Below are 18,930 nucleotides of genomic sequence, written 5' to 3'. Positions count from 1 at the left end.
AGGAACTGGTTTCCGTGAGGGATGAGGCTCTGCGTACCTTGCTTAGGCTTAAGCAGATGTTCGATTCCAAGGTATGCTGTAGTGCCGTTGGTTTCTGAGTTTGGGTTTTGTTTTGTTAAAGATTTCCTGTATTAATTTTAAAGACACTTGGTACATCAAGAGTTTGTTACAATATGTGTAAGTAAGCAAAAGGAAAGATGGAAGGCTAGAAACCCAGAAAATTCCAGCAAAAGAAAACCCAAATTAGACAGGGAGCTGATGATGATATTAATAATCAAGGAGTCAATTGGTCGAGAACCATAGCTGCAGCAAGTGGCTGGCTGTTTCCGGCTGTGTGGTCTGGATAGTCGCCATTTTGGTTCGAATGGCAGTGTCAATGTCTTTGCAAATTGCAGAGGAGTCTTTGAATCTCCAGTTATGGTTTCTCGAGTTGTGTTCGGTCCATATAGTGTAGATGAGTAATTGCCATGTTAATCATGCACCCCAATGTCGGAACTTGCAGTTCCAGTTTCCTAACTACCACCTTAAACCGATTTATGTTCGGTTTCACTAGGTTTTTGTCTGAATTTGTCTCTTGTTGTTTGTTATGTTGTGCCAATTCAGTTGTTGTGGATTCCCTTTCTATCATTATCGAATTCAAGCCTCAAGCCTTCTGTTGTCAAAGTTGTGAGGCTTTTACGCTGCATAGATTGTTTTTGGAGTTCATACTCTGAGTGCTCTCATGATTTTCTTGTCATGAGATGAGTCCTATGATCAAGTTTTTCAGCTTTTCTTTTGGCGAATACAGATTTATACGCAGGGAATGTTAATATGGCGAGCTTAGGTTATTCAAATCCTTTTTTTTTCTTAAGTAACTTGCAATTCAGATTCTATTTAGTGTCCGTGGCATTGATCTTCTTCGTCGTTCTTCTTCTTTGTGTTTTATTGTATGAAGAGCTGAAATTAGAGGGCTGTGATGGAATCATTTACCTAATGCCCATTGTAAACTGTGGTTCTGATGCTTTGTGCCTGATATTCTACCACCTCAGTGCTATTGTTCATGAATTAGAGAAATGGTTTGGGTCAGCCCACGAGTGTTACCCTTGCAAGGTGGTCCTTGGTGATTGATTCAGACATGATTTCGTGTTTCCTATTTAGCTTCAGAAATAGATTGCCTGTTTTAGAACTTTAGGTCATGACTTCACGATCATCCAATCATAATCTTGTTGAACTCTTAGGCTTTGCGCTCTTTTTATGCATTGCTCATTGATGCGTGAAATTTGATGCTCATTGTTCCGAGAATAATGTGTTGGTGTAACTGCAATTGCCAGCTCTTTTTTAGTTGTGTGTGTACAAAATTGGGTGCTGAGATTAGGCAACTTGGTATTTAACATATTTGGCTGTAATTTCTGAATATTTCAACCAAGCAAGTGGATTCATGAGCTAGGATGGGACCTCTGGCTATGTTGAATATGTGCATTGATGTATACAAATTTTTTGGCCGACATGAAGTGGTAAAATGTGGTTGTGTTTCATACTCATTTCCTCGTATGTCGGAGTGAAATGATTAGAGGAAGGGCTTCTCATTGTTGGCTTTGCATTTTCTCCTTAACTCTCATCTTTGAGACTGTTTTCCGTTAAAGGTCAAGGAATCGGAGATAATATCAGTGAGTAAGCAAAATAAGATTGAAGAGCTTGAAGCCCAACTCGGAGAAGCAGAAGATATCGTAGGAGAGCTGAGAATGGAGTTGCGAGAACTTCAGGATGAGTTGCAGAAAGTAACGAGTGGTCAAACACATCTTAACAACAAGGAAAGTCTGTGCTGGGAGAACGGTAAAGCAGATCAATTTTCACGGGAGGACTATAGCAGTCATGAGAGATCAGAGGCTGAAAAATCCTATGACCCAGTCGGGAAAAGTGGATCGGTTGTGGCTAAGAATGCATCTTTGAGTGGCATGAAGAATATTCGTCGGTGTTCTTACACTCTTCCATCCATATTAACAAGGCGCAGGGACAATGAAGTGTTGAAAGAGGAATTTGATCAGATGATCCACACATTGGAACGGAGTAAAGCTCCTCATGGAGATATGATTGCTTCTGTAAAATCAGATGATGTCAAGAACAAAGGACCCTCTTGTAAGAGCTCTTCAGATCAGAGTGGTGAGACCTCGCAAACGTCTGTAAGTGATTCGCCATCTTCTCTCCACAGTGATATTAGGAATGGAGGAAAAGAGCAAAACGCCGCTTCTCAAAACGGGTCTGACACTTCAACGTCCTTGAAAACAGCGTCGAGTGCTGAGGAATGCAACAGAAAAACGTTGATTGGAAAAGCGGGTTCTGGCCAGGAGGAAAAAGTGAATCATGGGAACATCGAGTTCTCAGCATTGCCTTTCCGTGAAGATAGTCCTGCTTCACCATCTGATAAACGGTTTATCAAGTACACGTTCAAGAGGAAGCGTAAGAAGGACGCTCTAAGCAGTCCCGACGGGGATGACGAGAGCGGAAACATCAAGAGTCAGAAGACGGGGGAGAAAGACAATAGCTATTTGGAGTTACTGAAGTCGGGTTTGATGTCCGAATCATCACGGGACAGTCAACGTGTGGCACAAGTGGCTCGGCAGGTTAGTTACTAATATCCTCCTCTAATTCAATCATTTCATAAAAACGCAAGAACCGAGTTTTGTTTTCATCTCTGGACATATCGGCCGGTTCACGGGCTGCGCGTTTTTGCGAATTTAATGTCTATATATGACTTCGAGAAGCATGTTCCGCTCGGGTTTGTCGTCGCTTTTTCTCTCTTTTCTTCGTCATAGATTTCATTATGCGATGATTTGGTATCAACTGAGCGATACGAAAACAAGTTTCCGGGCATCGGTTGTAGATTCACAGTGCGCTATTGATATCATTGTTGAACTCATTCATTTTGTTTTCGCTCCGTGGATTCAGATTCTGGAGAAACTCAGTTTTGTTTTTCTTTGTTGCTTTGTCTGGGCACAGCTTGCGCCGTTGTCGGAGAAGAAAGGGCTGCTGCACAAGTAATCTTGGAAGCCTTGCTAAATCAGCTCAAGTTTTATCAGATTTTTGCAAAATTTGCCTGCTCGAATAATTTAGTTTAGTAGTAAAGATTTGATTGGTATTTGTATATCATATATATATATATATAACTCGATATTGATGGCTTATTATAGAGTAGGTAAAAAAATATCTGATTTTGATCCTCTAATGAAATCAGTCGAGTTTCGTTCGGATTTTGAAATAATGAAATTGTACTCTTTTGACGACGACGACGACGGTGATGACGTGGACGACGTTGTGAATATATCATATATATATATCGGGTAATCTGTTAAATAATCAGAAATTTTAAAAGTTTTTTTTTAAATACTTGGGAAATATTTTTTTTTAAATTGATGCTTTTTTTAGTAAATATTTAATTGCAAAACTATTTCGAAACTAAATCCTACATTAAAACTAAAATCTACGGATAAAAATAGATTTTTTAAAATAATATAAATATTTTATTGGATTTTATCGATTCATATTATATTTCTTCGGTTTGGTTTAAACTGGACTTAAATTATCCAAACTAGCTGAAAACTAACTAAATCTGCTATGCGGTTTTGCGTCAAACTCCTAGCATGTTGGAAGATGACATCTTAGATCCCCAAGAGACGTGAATATCAATAGAAAGCATGAAATTAAAATTTAAAAGATATTATTAGTAAAAAGCCTGGGTTTAGAACTTCTAATAATTAGGTTATTATCATTATTATTATGTATATATAATTTTAAAAAATAAAGCAGAAAATCACTATACAATCTTATGGTTAGCGTGAGAAGCAAGCAAGCTTCCTAGGGCTGACTGTCCGTCCTTCCAGAGCTTAATGCCGCCTCTCAATTCGAGCGCTCGACGGGACAAATGGAGCCATGAATTCAAACATCCTGTAACATGGATATCCCCACATATACTCCAACGAATTCACCTGACAATTTTACATAATTAGAGTCGAGGTTATTCACGATCCAAAGAAAGTTTTCATACGACCGACCACTCGGAGATTTTCCGACCAAAAGTACAGATAGCAGATAGCAGAGTTGAACTGAAAGATGAAAAGTTCACCTGCTTCACGCCCATTGGTCTGGGCCACATTGGCAAAGCATAAGAGTTGATTCCATTGTTCGTGGTAACCGTACTGCCGCTTGTACTTACACATGCCTGTATCGCAGCAAGAACCACATTAAAAGAGTTTCGAGAAATAACAGCAGTTCCCACCTGTAAAACAACGGCTTTCGATTCATATGCACGACTACTAGTATACTTTCGGGGGTTCGGCCGATTAGATTTCAGGCTGATATTATAAGAGAAGCTTGCAGAAGACAGAGGTTCAAACCTTTTGCTGAGGCAATGACGGTGTCCCGCCTGAAGGATTGGCTACTTCTGAATCCCGAGGGCTTCTAGTTTCCTGATGAATCCATCGAAAGTTGAACCGATAAATACACTGTTACATTCATGTATACATGTATACCTATGGGTCCAGATGCAGGGAGAGGGAATGTTTACACTGCAGAAGGGAGTGTCGAAGATGCTACGTCTTTGTTTCTTCTGGTCGGGTTTTTCCTGTCGGATGAAGTGCTTCTGGGCATGGCTAGCGACTTGTGTCGATGACCTCGTCTTTACATATCTCGTAGCAATTCCTTTCCAGTCCCCTTTCCCCAGCTTTTCAAGTCCTTCCAGAAACAGCTGGTGCTCTTCTTCGGTCCAAATCACTCCTGTTGTCCCCGAAAACGATAATCTCCTCGTCAAATTCGGGATAAGAATCACGAAAGAAGACAACTATCTATCGCATCGAATTGGTTTCACACACATATAAAAGATTCGGTTCTTATTCTTAGCATCTGTACTGAGAAGTATAACCAGAACCTCAGATAGCATATAGCACTTTTACTCACCTTTGTTTCTTCTCTTAAGAGGAGGTTCACAATCACAAGAACCGATCTCGCTGTCTTCGAGACCGACAGAGCTAACAGTGTTGTCCCCATCTCTCACCTGCTTCGTCTCTTCGGTTAGGTAAACTCCGAATATCTTCACACCTCCTCTGAACGGTTCCCTTGTATCGCCGATCTGCCCAGGTTCCGTATTTTCACTCATATCCCGAAAACCAGAGATTGATGCAAAGAGAATGTTGATTCCGCAGATGTGGGATTCAGAAATTCAGACAGAATTTCCAAAAGAAAAGAAAATTTTTGAAGTGGGTTAAGTCGAGGCTTGTGTTAGACACAATCTCCTCAAGACGAAATTGCCCCGTTATCAAGTGGTTACGGTTTACGGCAATCGTCTCCAAGATACAACGACTTACGATTCTACAAAAGCACCACCTGCTTTAGAGAATCCAACGAACTACAAAAGTTCAGAACTCTTTAGAGAAAAGGTTTGAGATTATTTCTTTCTGAAAGGAAGAATGCACTCAGAAAAAATGGGATGCTGAAAATGATCCTATGGGCGCCCTATTTATAATATTCGGGGGTTGCTACGAAAACATGTGAAGGAAGAGGCTCCACCCTTTCAACCAGCAGTTCTATCCGAATCATTCCAAAAGGGAACGTTTCGTCAAGAACGCATTGGTTCGAAGCCCAACCGTCCCACATCGTCTGCAACTTTAAATTTTAAATCCCACATCGAAACGTTTTTATCTGAACCGAACAGTCCCGAGTGGAACTTTCAATTCAAAATTTAAACGTTCCGCTCGGGGAACTTTGCTCGTTTTCTCCCGAAAAGGAAGAAGTGAGACCAAGCATTTTTAGCTTTAGTCAACCTTGAGCTTGAACATTGTTGACTCAAGGGGAGTTCTTTTTATAAGGAAGCTCCTTCCTTCCTCTTGGCCAAAACTTTAGATGTGGGACAAACACACATATAAGGAAGCTTCCTTCCTTGTGCTTTGTCATTTTTCCAATGTGGGACAAATGTTCTTCCTCCACATTTTTACATTTATTTTGTATAATTAATTTCTCATTCACCACAAATTGGTTTTAAGAAATTAATAACATTTTTCTAACAATCCCCCACATGAATGAAAATTAATGAATGCATAAAAATTGTTTATTCCAAAGAGTTCCGATGAATTATTATTGCATCGGGATGGTAGTTTTTTACATTGAACCTTCCTTAGTGAAATACTGTCGGGCATACTAACCAGTTGGTGGACGTGATGCCTTGAACCCCCCAGTTGTATAACATATACCAAGACAACCAGTATTCACACAATAATATTTCTAACTTTCGTTTTTGTTCTCATGTTGTTGTCCGTTTCGGCCATGGACCATATCTTGGATTCATAAGTGTGTTTTTTTTTCCTTATAGGAGCGGCCATCATAACTCCTCACTTATATAGGTGATCTTACCTACCGAACTTTATGTCGAAAGTATTCTGCTATACTCTACCTTATTTAAGGTGTAGGAATCATTAAGAATTCAATATGGAATTCAACCTCACCACGATACGCAGATTTTTCTTACACTTGGATTATCGCTTTAGGAATGAGATGGAAATAAGTTCCAAGTGTTCACTGAACTTCCATAACTTGGTTTTCCTATTGAACCAAGATCTTGGGATCTCCAGTCAACAAGGTTGGGTTACCGCTATGGTCATTCTTTTAATTCGTGGATTTTAATCCCATTCCTCTCGATAACTTGTACAATTGATCTCGATTAAGGCCTTTCGTTAACGGATCTGCTAAGTTTTCCTTAGACTTAACATAATCTATGGTTATTACACCATTTGAGATCAATTGTCGGATGGTATTATGTCTACGACGTATATGTCGAGATTTACCATTGTACATACTATTTTGTGCCCTACCAATTGCTGATGTACTATCGCAATGTATCATAACAGCAGGCACGGGTTTGTTCCAACACGGAATATCTTCTAGAAAGTTACGAAGCCATTCAGCTTCTTCTCCAGCCTTATCTAAGGCTATAAACTCGGACTCCATTGTAGATCGAGCTATACACGTTTGCCTAGAAGATTTCCAGGAGATTGCTCCTCCACCGATAGTAAACACATAACCACTAGTGGCTTTGGAGTCATTAGTATCTGATATCCAATTCGCATCACTGTAACCTTCTAACACAGCTGGATATCTAGAATAACACAAACCATAATTTCGGGTATACTTTAAGTATCTAAGTACCCTTATCAAAGCTTTCCAGTGATCTTCGTTTGGATTACTTGTGAATCTACTCAAGTAGTTCACTGCATATGCAATATCAGGTCTAGTACAATTAGTTAGATACATCAAACTACCAATGATCCTTGCATATTCCACTTGAGAAACTGGATCTCCTCGATTGTATGTATGTATGTATGTATGTATGTATATATGTATGTATTGATGCAGCCCAGTGTTCTGTTCGTGTTTCCGGTTTTCTTTTCTGTGCTTGCATACATCTTTGTCAAAACCATGAAATAGTGTTAAAAGATACAGAGAATTGCTTTGGGTCACTTCCCCATCCATGAATGAGTATAGAGTCATGCCTTATGAAAAAATATGAACGAACTGTAGTGCTTTTATCATCAACAATGATGTCTAGATTAAAGTAATTCTTGTTCAGGGAGGACTTTGAAATCTCCTGGAAGTTGAAAATCTGTAATTCAGGTAACCTTGTGTCAGGTTATATATATGTCCATTGGGTGGATTTCTTGTCGAATTTGCACTTCATTCTATTGTTGATTCCTTTGCTCAATAGTCTGATTTCGCGGGTATTATCCTTTTTCAGTACACTCCCGCTATTGACATTTGGAGCATCGGGTGCATCTTTGCGGAGGTGTTGATGGGAAAGCCATTGTTTCCCGGGAAAAGCATCGTGCATCAGTTAGAGCTGATTACTGATCTTCTCGGCACACCGTCACTAGACACCATTTCCGGAGTATGATCCTTTGCATATCTATACTAAAAATATCTTCTATGCCTCTCTGATACTGATAACTTGCACTGATGCAGGTCCGGAATGAGAAGGCAAGAAAATACTTGACCGGAATGAGGAAGAAAAATCCAATTCCCTTCTCGCAGAAATTTTCCAATGCGGATCCTTTAGCACTTCGGCTAATGCAGAGGTTGTTAGCTTTTGATCCAAAGGATAGGCCAACTGCTGCAGAGGTGATTTTTCTGTCATTTCTCTCTTTCCACTATATACCATTTCTGCGTTTCTTCATTTGCTCGGCGATGTTTCTTACATAGCGATGTTGCATTTCTCGTGTGTGTTTTTTGCCAACAGGCGCTGTCTGATCCTTACTTCAAGGGCCTTGCTAAGGTTGAAAGAGAACCTTCCTGTCAGCCGATCTCGAAGCTGGAATTTGAATTCGAGAGACGGAGATTAACAAAGGATGACATTAGGGAACTAATCTACAGGGAGATACTAGAATACCATCCTCAGTTGCTTAAGGATTATATGAACGGATCTGAGGGCTCGAACTTTGTTTATCCGAGGTTTTTCGATCCTTCCTCTGAGCTATTTCTTGACTACAACATTTGAGTGATGTCAGATCTTATCCTCTTAATTACTCAACTCGTTATTTGCAGTGCCATAGGACATCTTAGAAAGCAGTTTGCATACCTCGAGGAGAACAGCGGCAGAAGTGGACCTGTAATTCCTCTAGAAAGAAAGCATGTATCACTTCCCAGGTATATCTTATTTTCCTTTCTATTCATCCTTATAAAAGTTGCAGAAGACGTGTAATTTTCCGAGGCAATCCTTAGTCTTACAAGAAGCGTTATTATCGCTACATATTCTTCTACGCAGGTCGACAGTTCATTCCAGCTTAGTCCATTCCAACTTCAATGTGTCCGATAGCCGACGTGGTTCTGAAGAGGCATCTAGAAATGGAGTGGCTCCGTCGACTTCCGCAAATCCAGCCAAGTCTCTCGGGCCTCCACCGAGAGCGCCATCGGGTGTGAATCTCTCGCTTCGCTATTCACCAATAATCCCGAGTGTAGAGAATTTTACAACATCTAAAAAAGACATTTAGCTTTTGTCTCTGGAGATTGAGAAAGATCAACCCTTTTGTGCATTTTCGCAGGTAGACCAGGTCGTGTGGTGGAATCATCGGTACCTCGCGAAAACGGGAGAATCCTTGAAGAGGCCTGTGATTCGAGGAGCTATTACAGAAACACAGTCCTCCTCCCTCCTCAGACCGCTTCGCCTCACTGCTTCTTCCGAACAAATCCGATAAACCCAGAGAAGCAGCCGAAACCGCAATACCTCCCGCAATGCCAACCTAACAAACCGGCTCCTCCTAACGTGATCCCCGTCGACATGAACCCTAACCCGTATTTCCAGCCGCAATCCAAGACAGATCAGTTAACCGACGGCCAAATGGCAATGGATGCTAAGCTGCTGCAGGCACATTCCCAGTACGGTGCGGTAGGAGCTGCGGCTGTTGCGGTAGCGTCACATCGGAGCATTGGTACGATTAGGTATGGCTCTTCTTAAGATCAGAGATTCGGATTTTCGCATGCTCTTCTTCTGGTTAGTATTTTATGTAAGTATTTGATTCAGGAAGACGATGATGACAATAAATATTCCCAGTTGTATAACCCCTCTTCATTCAAGATTGTTAAGAGGAGAGAGCCTCCTCGCCGTCTGTATTCAGTGATTCTTTCCAGTGATTTCTTCTCTGATCTTTTCTTCTCCATAGCTTTTGCATTTGGTGTAGAAGTAGTTCATGGAAGAGATGAAGATTGAGGTGAAGATGTATTTCTTAAACTTTGTCACCGGTCCCATGTTTTTTCTGCCCTTGTTCACGTCTATGGTCGTTCCTCCTGAATCTGGCAGAGGGAGAAGATAAAATAAAGAAGCCCAAAGAGAAAACAAAAGGGAACCAGCGTTGATCCGTAAGTTGTATCATTGTCTATACATAGACAAATCTCCCGACCAAAGTGGTAGTCCCCATATGGTTGACTCATCTCGTCAAATCTAGAAGAATGGTCCGGTCTGTCCGTACGTCCGTGAATCGCTGTCCCTCGCAGATGATGAAAAATGTTGACTTTAGTCATTGGGGCAAAAGGTACAAATAAATATGTACCCAACTCTCCTAGTTAGGCCTCCGAGCAAATGTGTTTGTATTTGACGAACACCCAAATGAGAAGTCAGTGGATCTGAACTAAGAGAAGATAGATTCAGATTCTGGATTAGTTCGTTTTCGTGATGAACGCTTTTGAACACCGGGCCTGCGATGAAGAATGGGTATTTGATCCTAAATTTGAAACGGGAATCAAAGTTACAAACCGAGGCCGATTTCGGTTTCAATTGGCAGGGTACAAAGTATTGTATAGAAATGCTAACTGCATAAGAACACATGAAATAGAGAGATGAAGATTCGGAGCTTACTTGATTCATGCCATAGTTTGGATAGTTTGGTTGAGATACGGATTCAAATGATAGCCAGTTTCAGGATTATAACCGGCCCCTCCTGAGAAAAATTCAAGATTGAAATTAAGAATAGGGGTAGAAATTTGATGGGCAACCAAAAAAACAATAAACTTCATTCAGGAATTAAAAACCCTCCTCAATCCCACTGATTCATAAGGAACAAAACATCCCAGAAGCTTTAACGGTTTTGTTTCTCTTCGTCAACCTAACTGACATTTTAATGAGAATTCGTTTAAAGTTCAAACAAAACCATACCTATTATGTGTTGATCCCGACGATGTGGGATTCAGAAATTCACACAGAATTTTCTGAAAAAAGAAAATTTTGAAGTGTGTTAAGTCGAAGCTTGTGTTATACACATCTCCTCAAGACGAAATTGCCCCATTATTAAGTGGTTACGGTTTTGGCAATCGTCTCCAAGATACAACGACTTACGATTCTACAAAAGCACCACCTGCTTTAGAGAATCCAACGAACTACAAAAGTTCAGAACTCTTTAGAGAAAAGGTTTGAGATTATTTCTTTCTGAAAGGAAGAATGCACTCAGAAAAAATGGGATGCTGAAAATGATCCTATGGGCGCCCTATTTATAATATTCGGGGGTTGCTACGAAAACATGTGAAGGAAGAGGCTCCACCCTTTCAACCAGCAGTTCTATCCGAATCATTCCAAAAGGGAACGTTTCGTCAAGAACGCATTGGTTCGAAGCCCAACCGTCCCACATCGTCTGCAACTTTAAATTTTAAATCCCACATCGAAACGTTTTTATCTGAACCGAACAGTCCCGAGTGGAACTTTCAATTCAAAATTTAAACGTTCCGCTCGGGGAACTTTGCTCGTTTTCTCCCGAAAAGGAAGAAGTGAGACCAAGCATTTTTAGCTTTAGTCAACCTTGAGCTTGAACATTGTTGACTCAAGGGGAGTTCTTTTTATAAGGAAGCTCCTTCCTTCCTCTTGGCCAAAACTTTAGATGTGGGACAAACACACATATAAGGAAGCTTCCTTCCTTGTGCTTTGTCATTTTTCCAATGTGGGACAAATGTTCTTCCTCCACATTTTTACATTTATTTTGTATAATTAATTTCTCATTCACCACAAATTGGTTTTAAGAAATTAATAACATTTTTCTAACAGAGAAAGAATTGATTATGGCACCTCGAGCTGTTCTTGCGATTTCTTCCTAGGGAAAAAGGGTTCTATGGGTGTATTTATGGATGTATCTAGATAGATATACACATGCCTTTGCTGAATATTCTTAAACTGCATATATTTCCTTTTTCGCCTGAGAGCCAGAAGGTTTGCTGGTTCATATTTTCAGTCTTGTCGTTCAGACAAGGAAATGTTCCGAAAAAGTAAAATTTATGACCAAATCCATGAATTTATTCTGATGGTTTTTTTTTTTTTTTTTTTTGTGCAAAAAGTATGGAAATATTGGCATTGGATTTGATTCTCATCCTCTGTATTGATTAGCTTCTGAATATTGTCATCAAACCCTAAATGGAAATAGTTGGAATCGTGAAAGAGAAAAAAATGGAAAACTCCTCGGCGACGGAATTTATCGGAACTTTCCTCTTTTTATCCACGGAATTTAGATTTATCTTTGTGAACAAATTAGCATTTCGATGATCCAGTGTAGAGACACGCCCATAACACGATCCAATCAAACCAACATAAGATTAGGGTTTTACAGCCTCGTACCTTCTGTCTCAATGGTTGAATTTCAGTTGCTCTGTTCGTTTTCTACCGGCAATGTCTTCTAATTCCCTGATTTCCAGTTATCTTAATCGAAAAAACGAGATACAGTGAGAGCGACAATCGCCGGCGTCTTCCTCGTCTTCTCCGACGGCGGTAATATCGCCGCCTTCCATGGTGACGATGAAGCTGAATGGCAGGAGAGAGAGAGAGAGAGAGCGAGAGGAGGAAGCCACTTGCGCAGGTCACAGCATGGGAGTAACAGAACTCCATGACAGATCGAACACTCCAAAAGCTTCGGCTTCCATCGATGACGAAGAAGCAGGCACTTGATGTCTTATCCCTAAACACAGTTGCATCGAGAACTCTGTTGTCCTCCCTCATTCCTCGTATCAAATTGTACATGTATTATCATCCGTTATCTTTTAAATTGATCAATAAATGATGTAATTTAAATTATGGATTTAGTTTATACTATCGGATAATAAGTATTTTATGATGGCTAAATTGATAATATTACGTATTCCGTTTTTTTGGAGATATTATAATCTTCCAATTATAGCATTTCTAAGTATTCATTTATTAGAGATAAAATATCATCGGCGCATGGATTTAGAAGCCCAGAAATCTAATTTTCGAAATCCGTTAAAATTTTATTTGAGAATTAAATTTTTTCTTCGGTTATGTCGTATTTTATAAAATTCGTAAATTACAAATTCGAGGATACGTTACATGATGACGGAGACGTCGGAGAGACAAATTCGAGTTTTTGAGAGTCCATAAAAACGTAAAAACGACATACGCTTAAAATTAATTAAAACATTTTAATAGGTAATTTAATTAATAAATCCATTTGTATATCCTTTAACGGAGTTGTATATATAAATATATCTAAGGAAATAAACGATATATATCCTCCGAAACTGACGGACTTACCTTGCTGCCTAAGTCAAATCCATCAATGAAATGGCGTCGTTTCGATTCAGTTCAGAAAGCTAGGGGTATAATAACGTAATATCATGCAAAAAAGTAGGGGTAGTATCGGAATATCAGCCATGAATATGCACCCGCATATACGTGTGTGTATACACGGGCCCGGTTTCAGTTCTCTTTCGAGTCGGGAATAGAGCGAGCGTAGCAGAGCAGTTTCCGTTATCCAGTTTTCTCTCTCTTTCTCCCGATTCTTTCTCCAACAGAGAAAATAGCGAAATGCAATTTTCTCGCTCGCGAAAATTATAAGGAGAACAATTTAAGGGTTAGGGTTTCCTGTTTCCTGCGTCGTTTCTGTTCCTGTTTATGCCCTGCAGATTGCTCGAGAAACAGTCATGGTTTCTGACTCGGTCACAGACTCAAGCCTCTACTCTGGGCCTCCGAACTTGGGTGATTTCACGAAGAAGAAGAGGGTGAGATTTTCGAATTATCCCTGTTTCTTATCGATTTCATGCATTTCTTGTAATGGGCATTGTGCGCGTAATCTCGGTGAATTGTCCGGAAATTGTGTCATAATTTTCGGCTCCCGCATTTTGGTTTTTTATTCTGGGTACGTGTAACTGATTCGTATTGATACAGACACCATGATTTTGAAGAATCTCTGTTGACAACTCGCTGTCTTCGTGTTCTTAGCGATGTCTTTGTAGTTGATTGATATCTCAGATGCTCTGTTTCTGTCTTTCTTTCTTTCTTCTGTAAAAACGCATTGATCAGTTTGTAACTGGTTGCAGGCGAATTGGTACTCAAAACTGAAGCAATGGAAAGTTGATGCTCGTCGCAGGCAATGGCTTTTCCATTGTATTCCCTCGATCTGTCTCGTGTCTTTTTGTTGTTTTGTCCAATCTTAATGATGTCTTTCTATTGGCGATTTCGCTAACTTTGTTTTATGTATTGTGAATGGTAGTGAAGAAGGGACATGTAGGTGAAGACGAAAATGGCGTCTTTGGAACGAAATCTTTGACTGAGAAGAAAATGGACGGTCCTTTCGGTTACCTACACATGGGGAGGAATGATGAACAGACTGATGATGCGCTCACCAAGTGGAATATTAGAAGCGATGCACATTCATCGGCTGGAAGTAGCCCCACAAGCGTGTTGACGAGCAAAGATCCGGACAGTAAGAGTAGTGACTGTTTCTGTTGCTCGGAGAAGATGGGAGAGGGAGAGGAAGAGGAAGAAATTTACGATGATGCTTTTGACAATTTTGAGGGTTTTATGGATGCATTAAACTACTTTGACGACGAGGACAAAATCCCGTCACCAGAGAGAATGACTGCAGACGAAAAATCACCGAGGATGAGTCAATCAAGCAGTTTTCCCGACAAAAGCCCTTTACTCGATACGAAGAACTCGGAGAAAGAATCACCAAAGATAAGCCGGAGAAAGAGCTCTCCCAAGAAAAACCCTCAAGGGAAGACGGAGAAGTCAGAGCAAGAACAAGCTTCAAGCACCCAGCAGAGAATCTCTAACACAGAACCACTTCCATGTCCCATATGCTGCGAAGTGATGGATGCAACCGATTTAAGTTTCTTGCCATGCCCTTGTGGGTTCAAGGTATGCCTTTTCTGCCATAAAAAGATTGTTGACAACGACGGTCGCTGCCCTAGTTGCAGGAAAGATTATCAGACAAGCAATGCCAGTGGAGAAGTGAGTTTTCAGCAGCGTGGCCGGGGGATTCTTCGCTTGTCTCCGTCGTTCAGAGGCCTTGACAGGGCCTAGCGATGCTGAAGATTGAGTTCCACCGTATATTTTTTTTTCCATTTCCTTTCTCAGTTTTCGGGTTTGGAAGTTAGCAGTTGCAGGGTTTTTTCCTCTCGGATTCCGGTGATTCTTTTCGACATAAACCTGATTAAGGTTGTGAATAGAGAGTCCATGTTTTTTGTTTGGTTGTCGCTCTCAGAGAATAATAGATTGCTTTTGCTTTGCTATCTTTTCGTGTCCTACATTTTCTCTTCCTGAAGAAGGGGTGTGACTGTCCGTGAATGAATGAAAGATATTACTAACCAGGTCTGGGCTTCGAGCTTGGTTTTATATAGATCTGGAAAAAAAAAAAGGTCGGCCCAAGCCCGGGCCTGAAACTTCCGGAACGAGTGGGGTTCGGGCCGACCCGATTGATACACCTAATATATATGTATTAGGGTAACGTTGTAATTCTATAATATATCCTATCAAATACAAAGGAAAAAAAATCATTTTACACCTGATCTAGACTCTACGTTAAGGATATTTATTAAAATTCAAACTATTTGACCATAAATCTTGTTATTTCATAAAATTTAAATGAAAAAGTTTTATTATGATCAAATAAAATGTCAAAAAAAATCCACGACTGACCCAAAACGTTTATATACATTTCGTTTTGCAAGTTGGAGTTGTAAAATTAATACAAATTTCCCATTAAAAACATATCATGCACAAAATGAGTACCAAAGTCATTTTTCGTCTGCTAAAGCAAAAGATTGAAAAAAAGATGGACCACTCAGAAGGCCGGAACCCACAAGCTGTGTACGCATATGCATACGTATATGTATATATGCAGGCGTGTGTATATATGCGAAGTATATTCTGCAGTGGGTGTAGCGTTTTGTTTTGATATTGTATGGTATTTTCGAACGGTTTTATCATTTATGTGGATTGTAAGTTTGTTCCCGCAATATGGTCGATGTTAATTTGAAGATTACATGGCAAAGTTGTTATGTTTCTTCAGATAAATTAATAATTTATTCTTCAGATATTTGCTAGAGAGATTTCCACTGAGAGAGAAAGAAAGGCATAAACATAGGCGCAGGCGTTGGGTTTCGGATTTTCGAAATCGAATCGAAAAATGTGGTATTTGTTTTTATCCGAAACGTTTAAAATAAATTTTCGAACGATATTATTTTTAGAAAATCAAAATTTTCATGCTTCTCTTGTTCTGTACAACGATATGTCAACACGAAATTCTTTGGATTATTTCATGTAATTTAGAGTGGAGATTCAGATAGCCAGTTTTCATTGGCAACCAAACCAAAAAAGGATCCTTCTATCCATAAATATAATCATAGAGAGGGAAGTCACAACACAAAGGCCCTTCCTCTGAGTGAAGAAGGTCAAAACAGAAGTTGCAGAAGTAGCATGGGTTCTTCTTTGCCCACTTATCATCCACCCCCAACTTGGTAGCTCTATTGATCTTACAGACTCCACATTTCACGGCGACCCGTTTCCGTTGATACACGAGTCTTGGATAAACCGCTCTGTTGTGGTCGTCATCGGGATGAATCAGTCTCATGTCCCGTATCACTATCATATGCTTGCAATCTCCCTGCGTGAAAGATTAGTTTCATTGAGCACTGTTAGAGGCATTACCTCCTCATGGTTACCCTAGAGGCATATTATATTGTGAGCCTACCTGGTGACAGTACAGATAACTTGCACCGAGTCTGAATCTCAAGTCACAGAAACGTGTGGTGCTCATTTCTGCGGCTCCGAAGTGAGGGAGATTCGGTTTCACTTCCTTTGAAAACAGCTTATGCTTCCGTTGTGGTTCGCCAGCTACAATGTATTGCCATTTCCTCAGTGCTTCATCCTTTGAATGCCAAAGCCAATCGAGCATTGGTTTGCTGTAATCTATTGCGGATGGATTCCTTAGATCATTGTAGAAGATATCCTAAAAAACGGAAAACATTTGGATAAATCAGAAGTTAAAACAAAATGATCGTCGTCAAGTAAGAGTCGAGCAGATTCTTCTTACTTCTATGAGGAAGTATCCAGAGCGATCATATTTCCCAGCCTTTGTCATCACCTGATCCGTACGACAATGTATTTTGTCCTTCAGTTCGGTTAACTTTTGGCATCCTAGAACCAAGAACTCTTGGGTCTAAAACAGAATATCACATAGGCATTAGTAGAGTTACACTCAAATTGCATGTGTTAAACATTGACTAAGATTTTTCATATCTGCATGGGCAAAGAGAAGGGCATTCCCAAAAAATAGATTCATCTAACAATACAAAGGCCACAGAAGTTTATAGAATGCAGTACCTTCGTTTTGCCGCTGTTATATATTTCTATGCACAGAATGACTTCAGGAACTCGCATGTCCAGTGGGTCTTTAATGTCTGGTGGCTTCAGGAGCTGGTGTACAGAGAGGATGATAAGCAGAACACAAGAAGCATGCAGAAAAAAAAATAACTCGATAGTTGGAAGAAGTTTCAGTGGCAAATGGTCAAATGAAAGTGTATGGAACTACGGAAGAGTCACTCGATTCATCGGTAAAACCTTTGTTGCGTGATTTGTGGACCTAAGTGATTGCATCCTCTCAAAACCTTCGGAAGAAGCGGTTGCAGATTTGACATTTACACAAGTTCTGCGTGAATATAGGAAACACGAAATTATCACAAAACAGAAAAGGTGTATCGGTGAATGAACATTAGGCAATCTTAAATAGCATACTTTAGACAGTGCAGCTCCACTGTTGCTTTTACCTCATCCTGCATTTTCTTTATTTGTGCAAGTTGCTCCACTTTTGTGAGAAAAGCTTCCTAAGAACAGAAATAACAGAGTAAGTGAATGCATCGATTATGTAACGCGAAATTAACATTCGCGCCCTTCACTCCCTGTCGAACTATTCCACCTCAGAGTTGCAATGAAGCCAACAACTTAACAATAAAAGAGTTTGTGCACAACACTACCGATATAGAGGAAAAAAAGCTATCAACATGATTAAAGAAAACCAGTGTGTAGTGTACAATATGATTTCAATTGCTAACTATCAGCCATGCTAAATCTTGACATGTAAACGCACCTCACTCTTCTTTTCTGTCATCTTCCTTTTCTTCTTAGGTTTGGCTTCACTTGATGACTTCAAGAAAGGTGAATTGTTTGCTGTTTCTGCACAATTTTCCAAGTTAACACCTTCACTACTTGTCACTTTCTGATCACCATCACTTCTGAACAAACCAAAAAGCCATGTTCTTATATCAGAAGAGAAAAATGCTTATTTACCAAAAAAAGAGAGAAGAGAAAAATGCTTATTAGAACTTCATAGATGTATTGAGAATACATAATGGAATGAGTGCACAGCACGAAAATCAAAACATTCGAGAATGGGCATAAACATGACCACCCGGCACACCGATACAAAACCGAATTACCAAATCCGTGTTACAAATGATCCACATGAGAAGGGGCATTATTTCTGAGAAACTAGAAATGACTGTCAAAATTCCTTACAGATGAGAAGTACCAGAAGGTTTTTCCAAGTAATTTTGACAATCTCTGTCCTCCTGAAATGGAACCGAGTACCATCCTCATAAGAAGCCAATTAACTATGCTCGGATCGGTAACCTTAAAATAACAAAAAAAGCAAAACCAAAAATTCATCCATGTACCCGAAAAGCCTCCTTCACAGCCATTTCTATGAGTTCTTCCTCTGTATAAAGTTTCAGGGCGTCGGTCCTACATCACAGTTTCACCATCTTATAATGTGTATGCATTGGTATAACAAACTTATTTGAAGAAAAAAACAGTGATATGTGAATACATACGAAACATCATATTCTCGCGAGTTTGAAGAAGAACTTGGAGACAAGTAAGTTTCCAAATCCTGCAGCACAAGGTGAAGAGAATTGTGGAACTCAGGGATTTTTGAAAGAGGACCCACCATGTTTGGCAGATAGATAGGCCCCCCTCTTGGTACCCCCGAGGTCTCCTCACTCTCCATATCCTTCCAGTTTCAAGAACTCCTCGATGAACACAAGCAAACTCTATCTTAGATAAAAGAGAAGCTGGAACAAAACCGAAACAGATTCAAGGCAGTAACAAGTGTCTTAGAGAGAGAGAGAGAGAGAGAGAGAGAGAGA

General features: G+C 39.9%; 5 protein-coding genes across 10 annotated transcripts in view; 3 read left to right on the top strand and 2 right to left on the bottom strand.

Moving 5' to 3' along the window:
• The window catches only part of LOC104809226, a 4,001-nt gene extending 753 nt beyond the window's left edge, over positions 1-3,248 (top strand). The window contains exons 3-5 of the mRNA XM_010535128.2: positions 3-71; positions 1,623-2,600; positions 2,977-3,248. Coding sequence (XP_010533430.1) covers positions 3-71; positions 1,623-2,600; positions 2,977-3,018 — 1,089 coding nt within the window. The 3' untranslated portion in view covers positions 3,019-3,248. The remainder of the gene's footprint in view (positions 1-2; positions 72-1,622; positions 2,601-2,976) is intronic.
• A 467-nt stretch (positions 3,249-3,715) lies between these two features.
• Positions 3,716-6,560, bottom strand: LOC104809225 (myb-like protein I). Its single transcript, XM_010535127.1, has 5 exons — positions 4,930-6,560; positions 4,541-4,749; positions 4,371-4,442; positions 4,100-4,195; positions 3,716-3,962 (listed from the first exon to the last, which is right to left on the bottom strand). Exons 1-5 carry the CDS (start codon positions 5,126-5,128, stop codon positions 3,861-3,863), a joined length of 678 nt encoding a protein of 225 aa, XP_010533429.1. The 5' UTR covers positions 5,129-6,560; the 3' UTR covers positions 3,716-3,860.
• An 809-nt stretch (positions 6,561-7,369) lies between these two features.
• On the top strand, positions 7,370-9,669 carry LOC104809643 (mitogen-activated protein kinase 19-like). Of its 2 annotated transcripts, XM_019202118.1 has the most exons (7): positions 7,370-7,635; positions 7,757-7,906; positions 7,981-8,136; positions 8,255-8,466; positions 8,560-8,661; positions 8,780-8,928; positions 9,057-9,669. In XM_019202118.1, the coding sequence occupies exons 2-7, from the start codon at positions 7,811-7,813 to the stop codon at positions 9,467-9,469; spliced, it is 1,128 nt and encodes a 375-aa protein (XP_019057663.1). In that variant the 5' UTR covers positions 7,370-7,635; positions 7,757-7,810; the 3' UTR covers positions 9,470-9,669. The 2 variants fall into 2 exon arrangements, with proteins under 2 accessions (XP_019057663.1, XP_019057662.1); XM_019202117.1 differs by lacking the exon at positions 7,370-7,635 and having other exon boundaries at positions 7,672-7,906.
• A 3,557-nt stretch (positions 9,670-13,226) lies between these two features.
• On the top strand, positions 13,227-14,974 carry LOC104809223. Its single transcript, XM_010535126.1, has 3 exons — positions 13,227-13,503; positions 13,822-13,888; positions 13,995-14,974. Exons 1-3 carry the CDS (start codon positions 13,426-13,428, stop codon positions 14,807-14,809), a joined length of 960 nt encoding a protein of 319 aa, XP_010533428.1. The 5' UTR covers positions 13,227-13,425; the 3' UTR covers positions 14,810-14,974.
• Positions 14,975-16,017: 1,043 nt separating this feature from the next.
• Positions 16,018-18,930, bottom strand: part of LOC104809221 (snRNA-activating protein complex subunit-like) — a 4,427-nt gene continuing 1,514 nt past the window's right edge. For 2 of the 5 annotated variants that reach the window (XM_010535120.1, XM_010535124.1), the window contains exons 4-13: positions 18,616-18,810; positions 18,460-18,526; positions 18,302-18,354; positions 17,874-18,018; positions 17,522-17,610; positions 17,348-17,435; positions 17,111-17,203; positions 16,821-16,946; positions 16,479-16,736; positions 16,018-16,391 (exon numbers count right to left, since the gene is read on the bottom strand). In XM_010535120.1, coding sequence (XP_010533422.1) covers positions 16,113-16,391; positions 16,479-16,736; positions 16,821-16,946; positions 17,111-17,203; positions 17,348-17,435; positions 17,522-17,610; positions 17,874-18,018; positions 18,302-18,354; positions 18,460-18,526; positions 18,616-18,791 — 1,374 coding nt within the window. In that variant the 5' untranslated portion in view covers positions 18,792-18,810 and the 3' untranslated portion in view covers positions 16,018-16,112. Of the gene's footprint in view, positions 16,392-16,478; positions 16,737-16,820; positions 16,947-17,110; positions 17,204-17,347; positions 17,436-17,521; positions 17,611-17,873; positions 18,019-18,301; positions 18,355-18,459; positions 18,527-18,615; positions 18,856-18,930 lie in introns of all 5 variants that reach the window. The other 3 variants (XM_010535123.1, XM_010535122.1, XM_010535125.1) reach the window with 3 other exon arrangements.

The sequence above is a fragment of the Tarenaya hassleriana genome, unplaced genomic scaffold (genome assembly GCF_000463585.1).
Source record: "Tarenaya hassleriana unplaced genomic scaffold, ASM46358v1 Cleome16, whole genome shotgun sequence".
NCBI classification, from domain to species: domain Eukaryota; kingdom Viridiplantae; phylum Streptophyta; class Magnoliopsida; order Brassicales; family Cleomaceae; genus Tarenaya; species Tarenaya hassleriana.
This window is presented reverse-complemented; position numbering and strand designations above follow the sequence as displayed.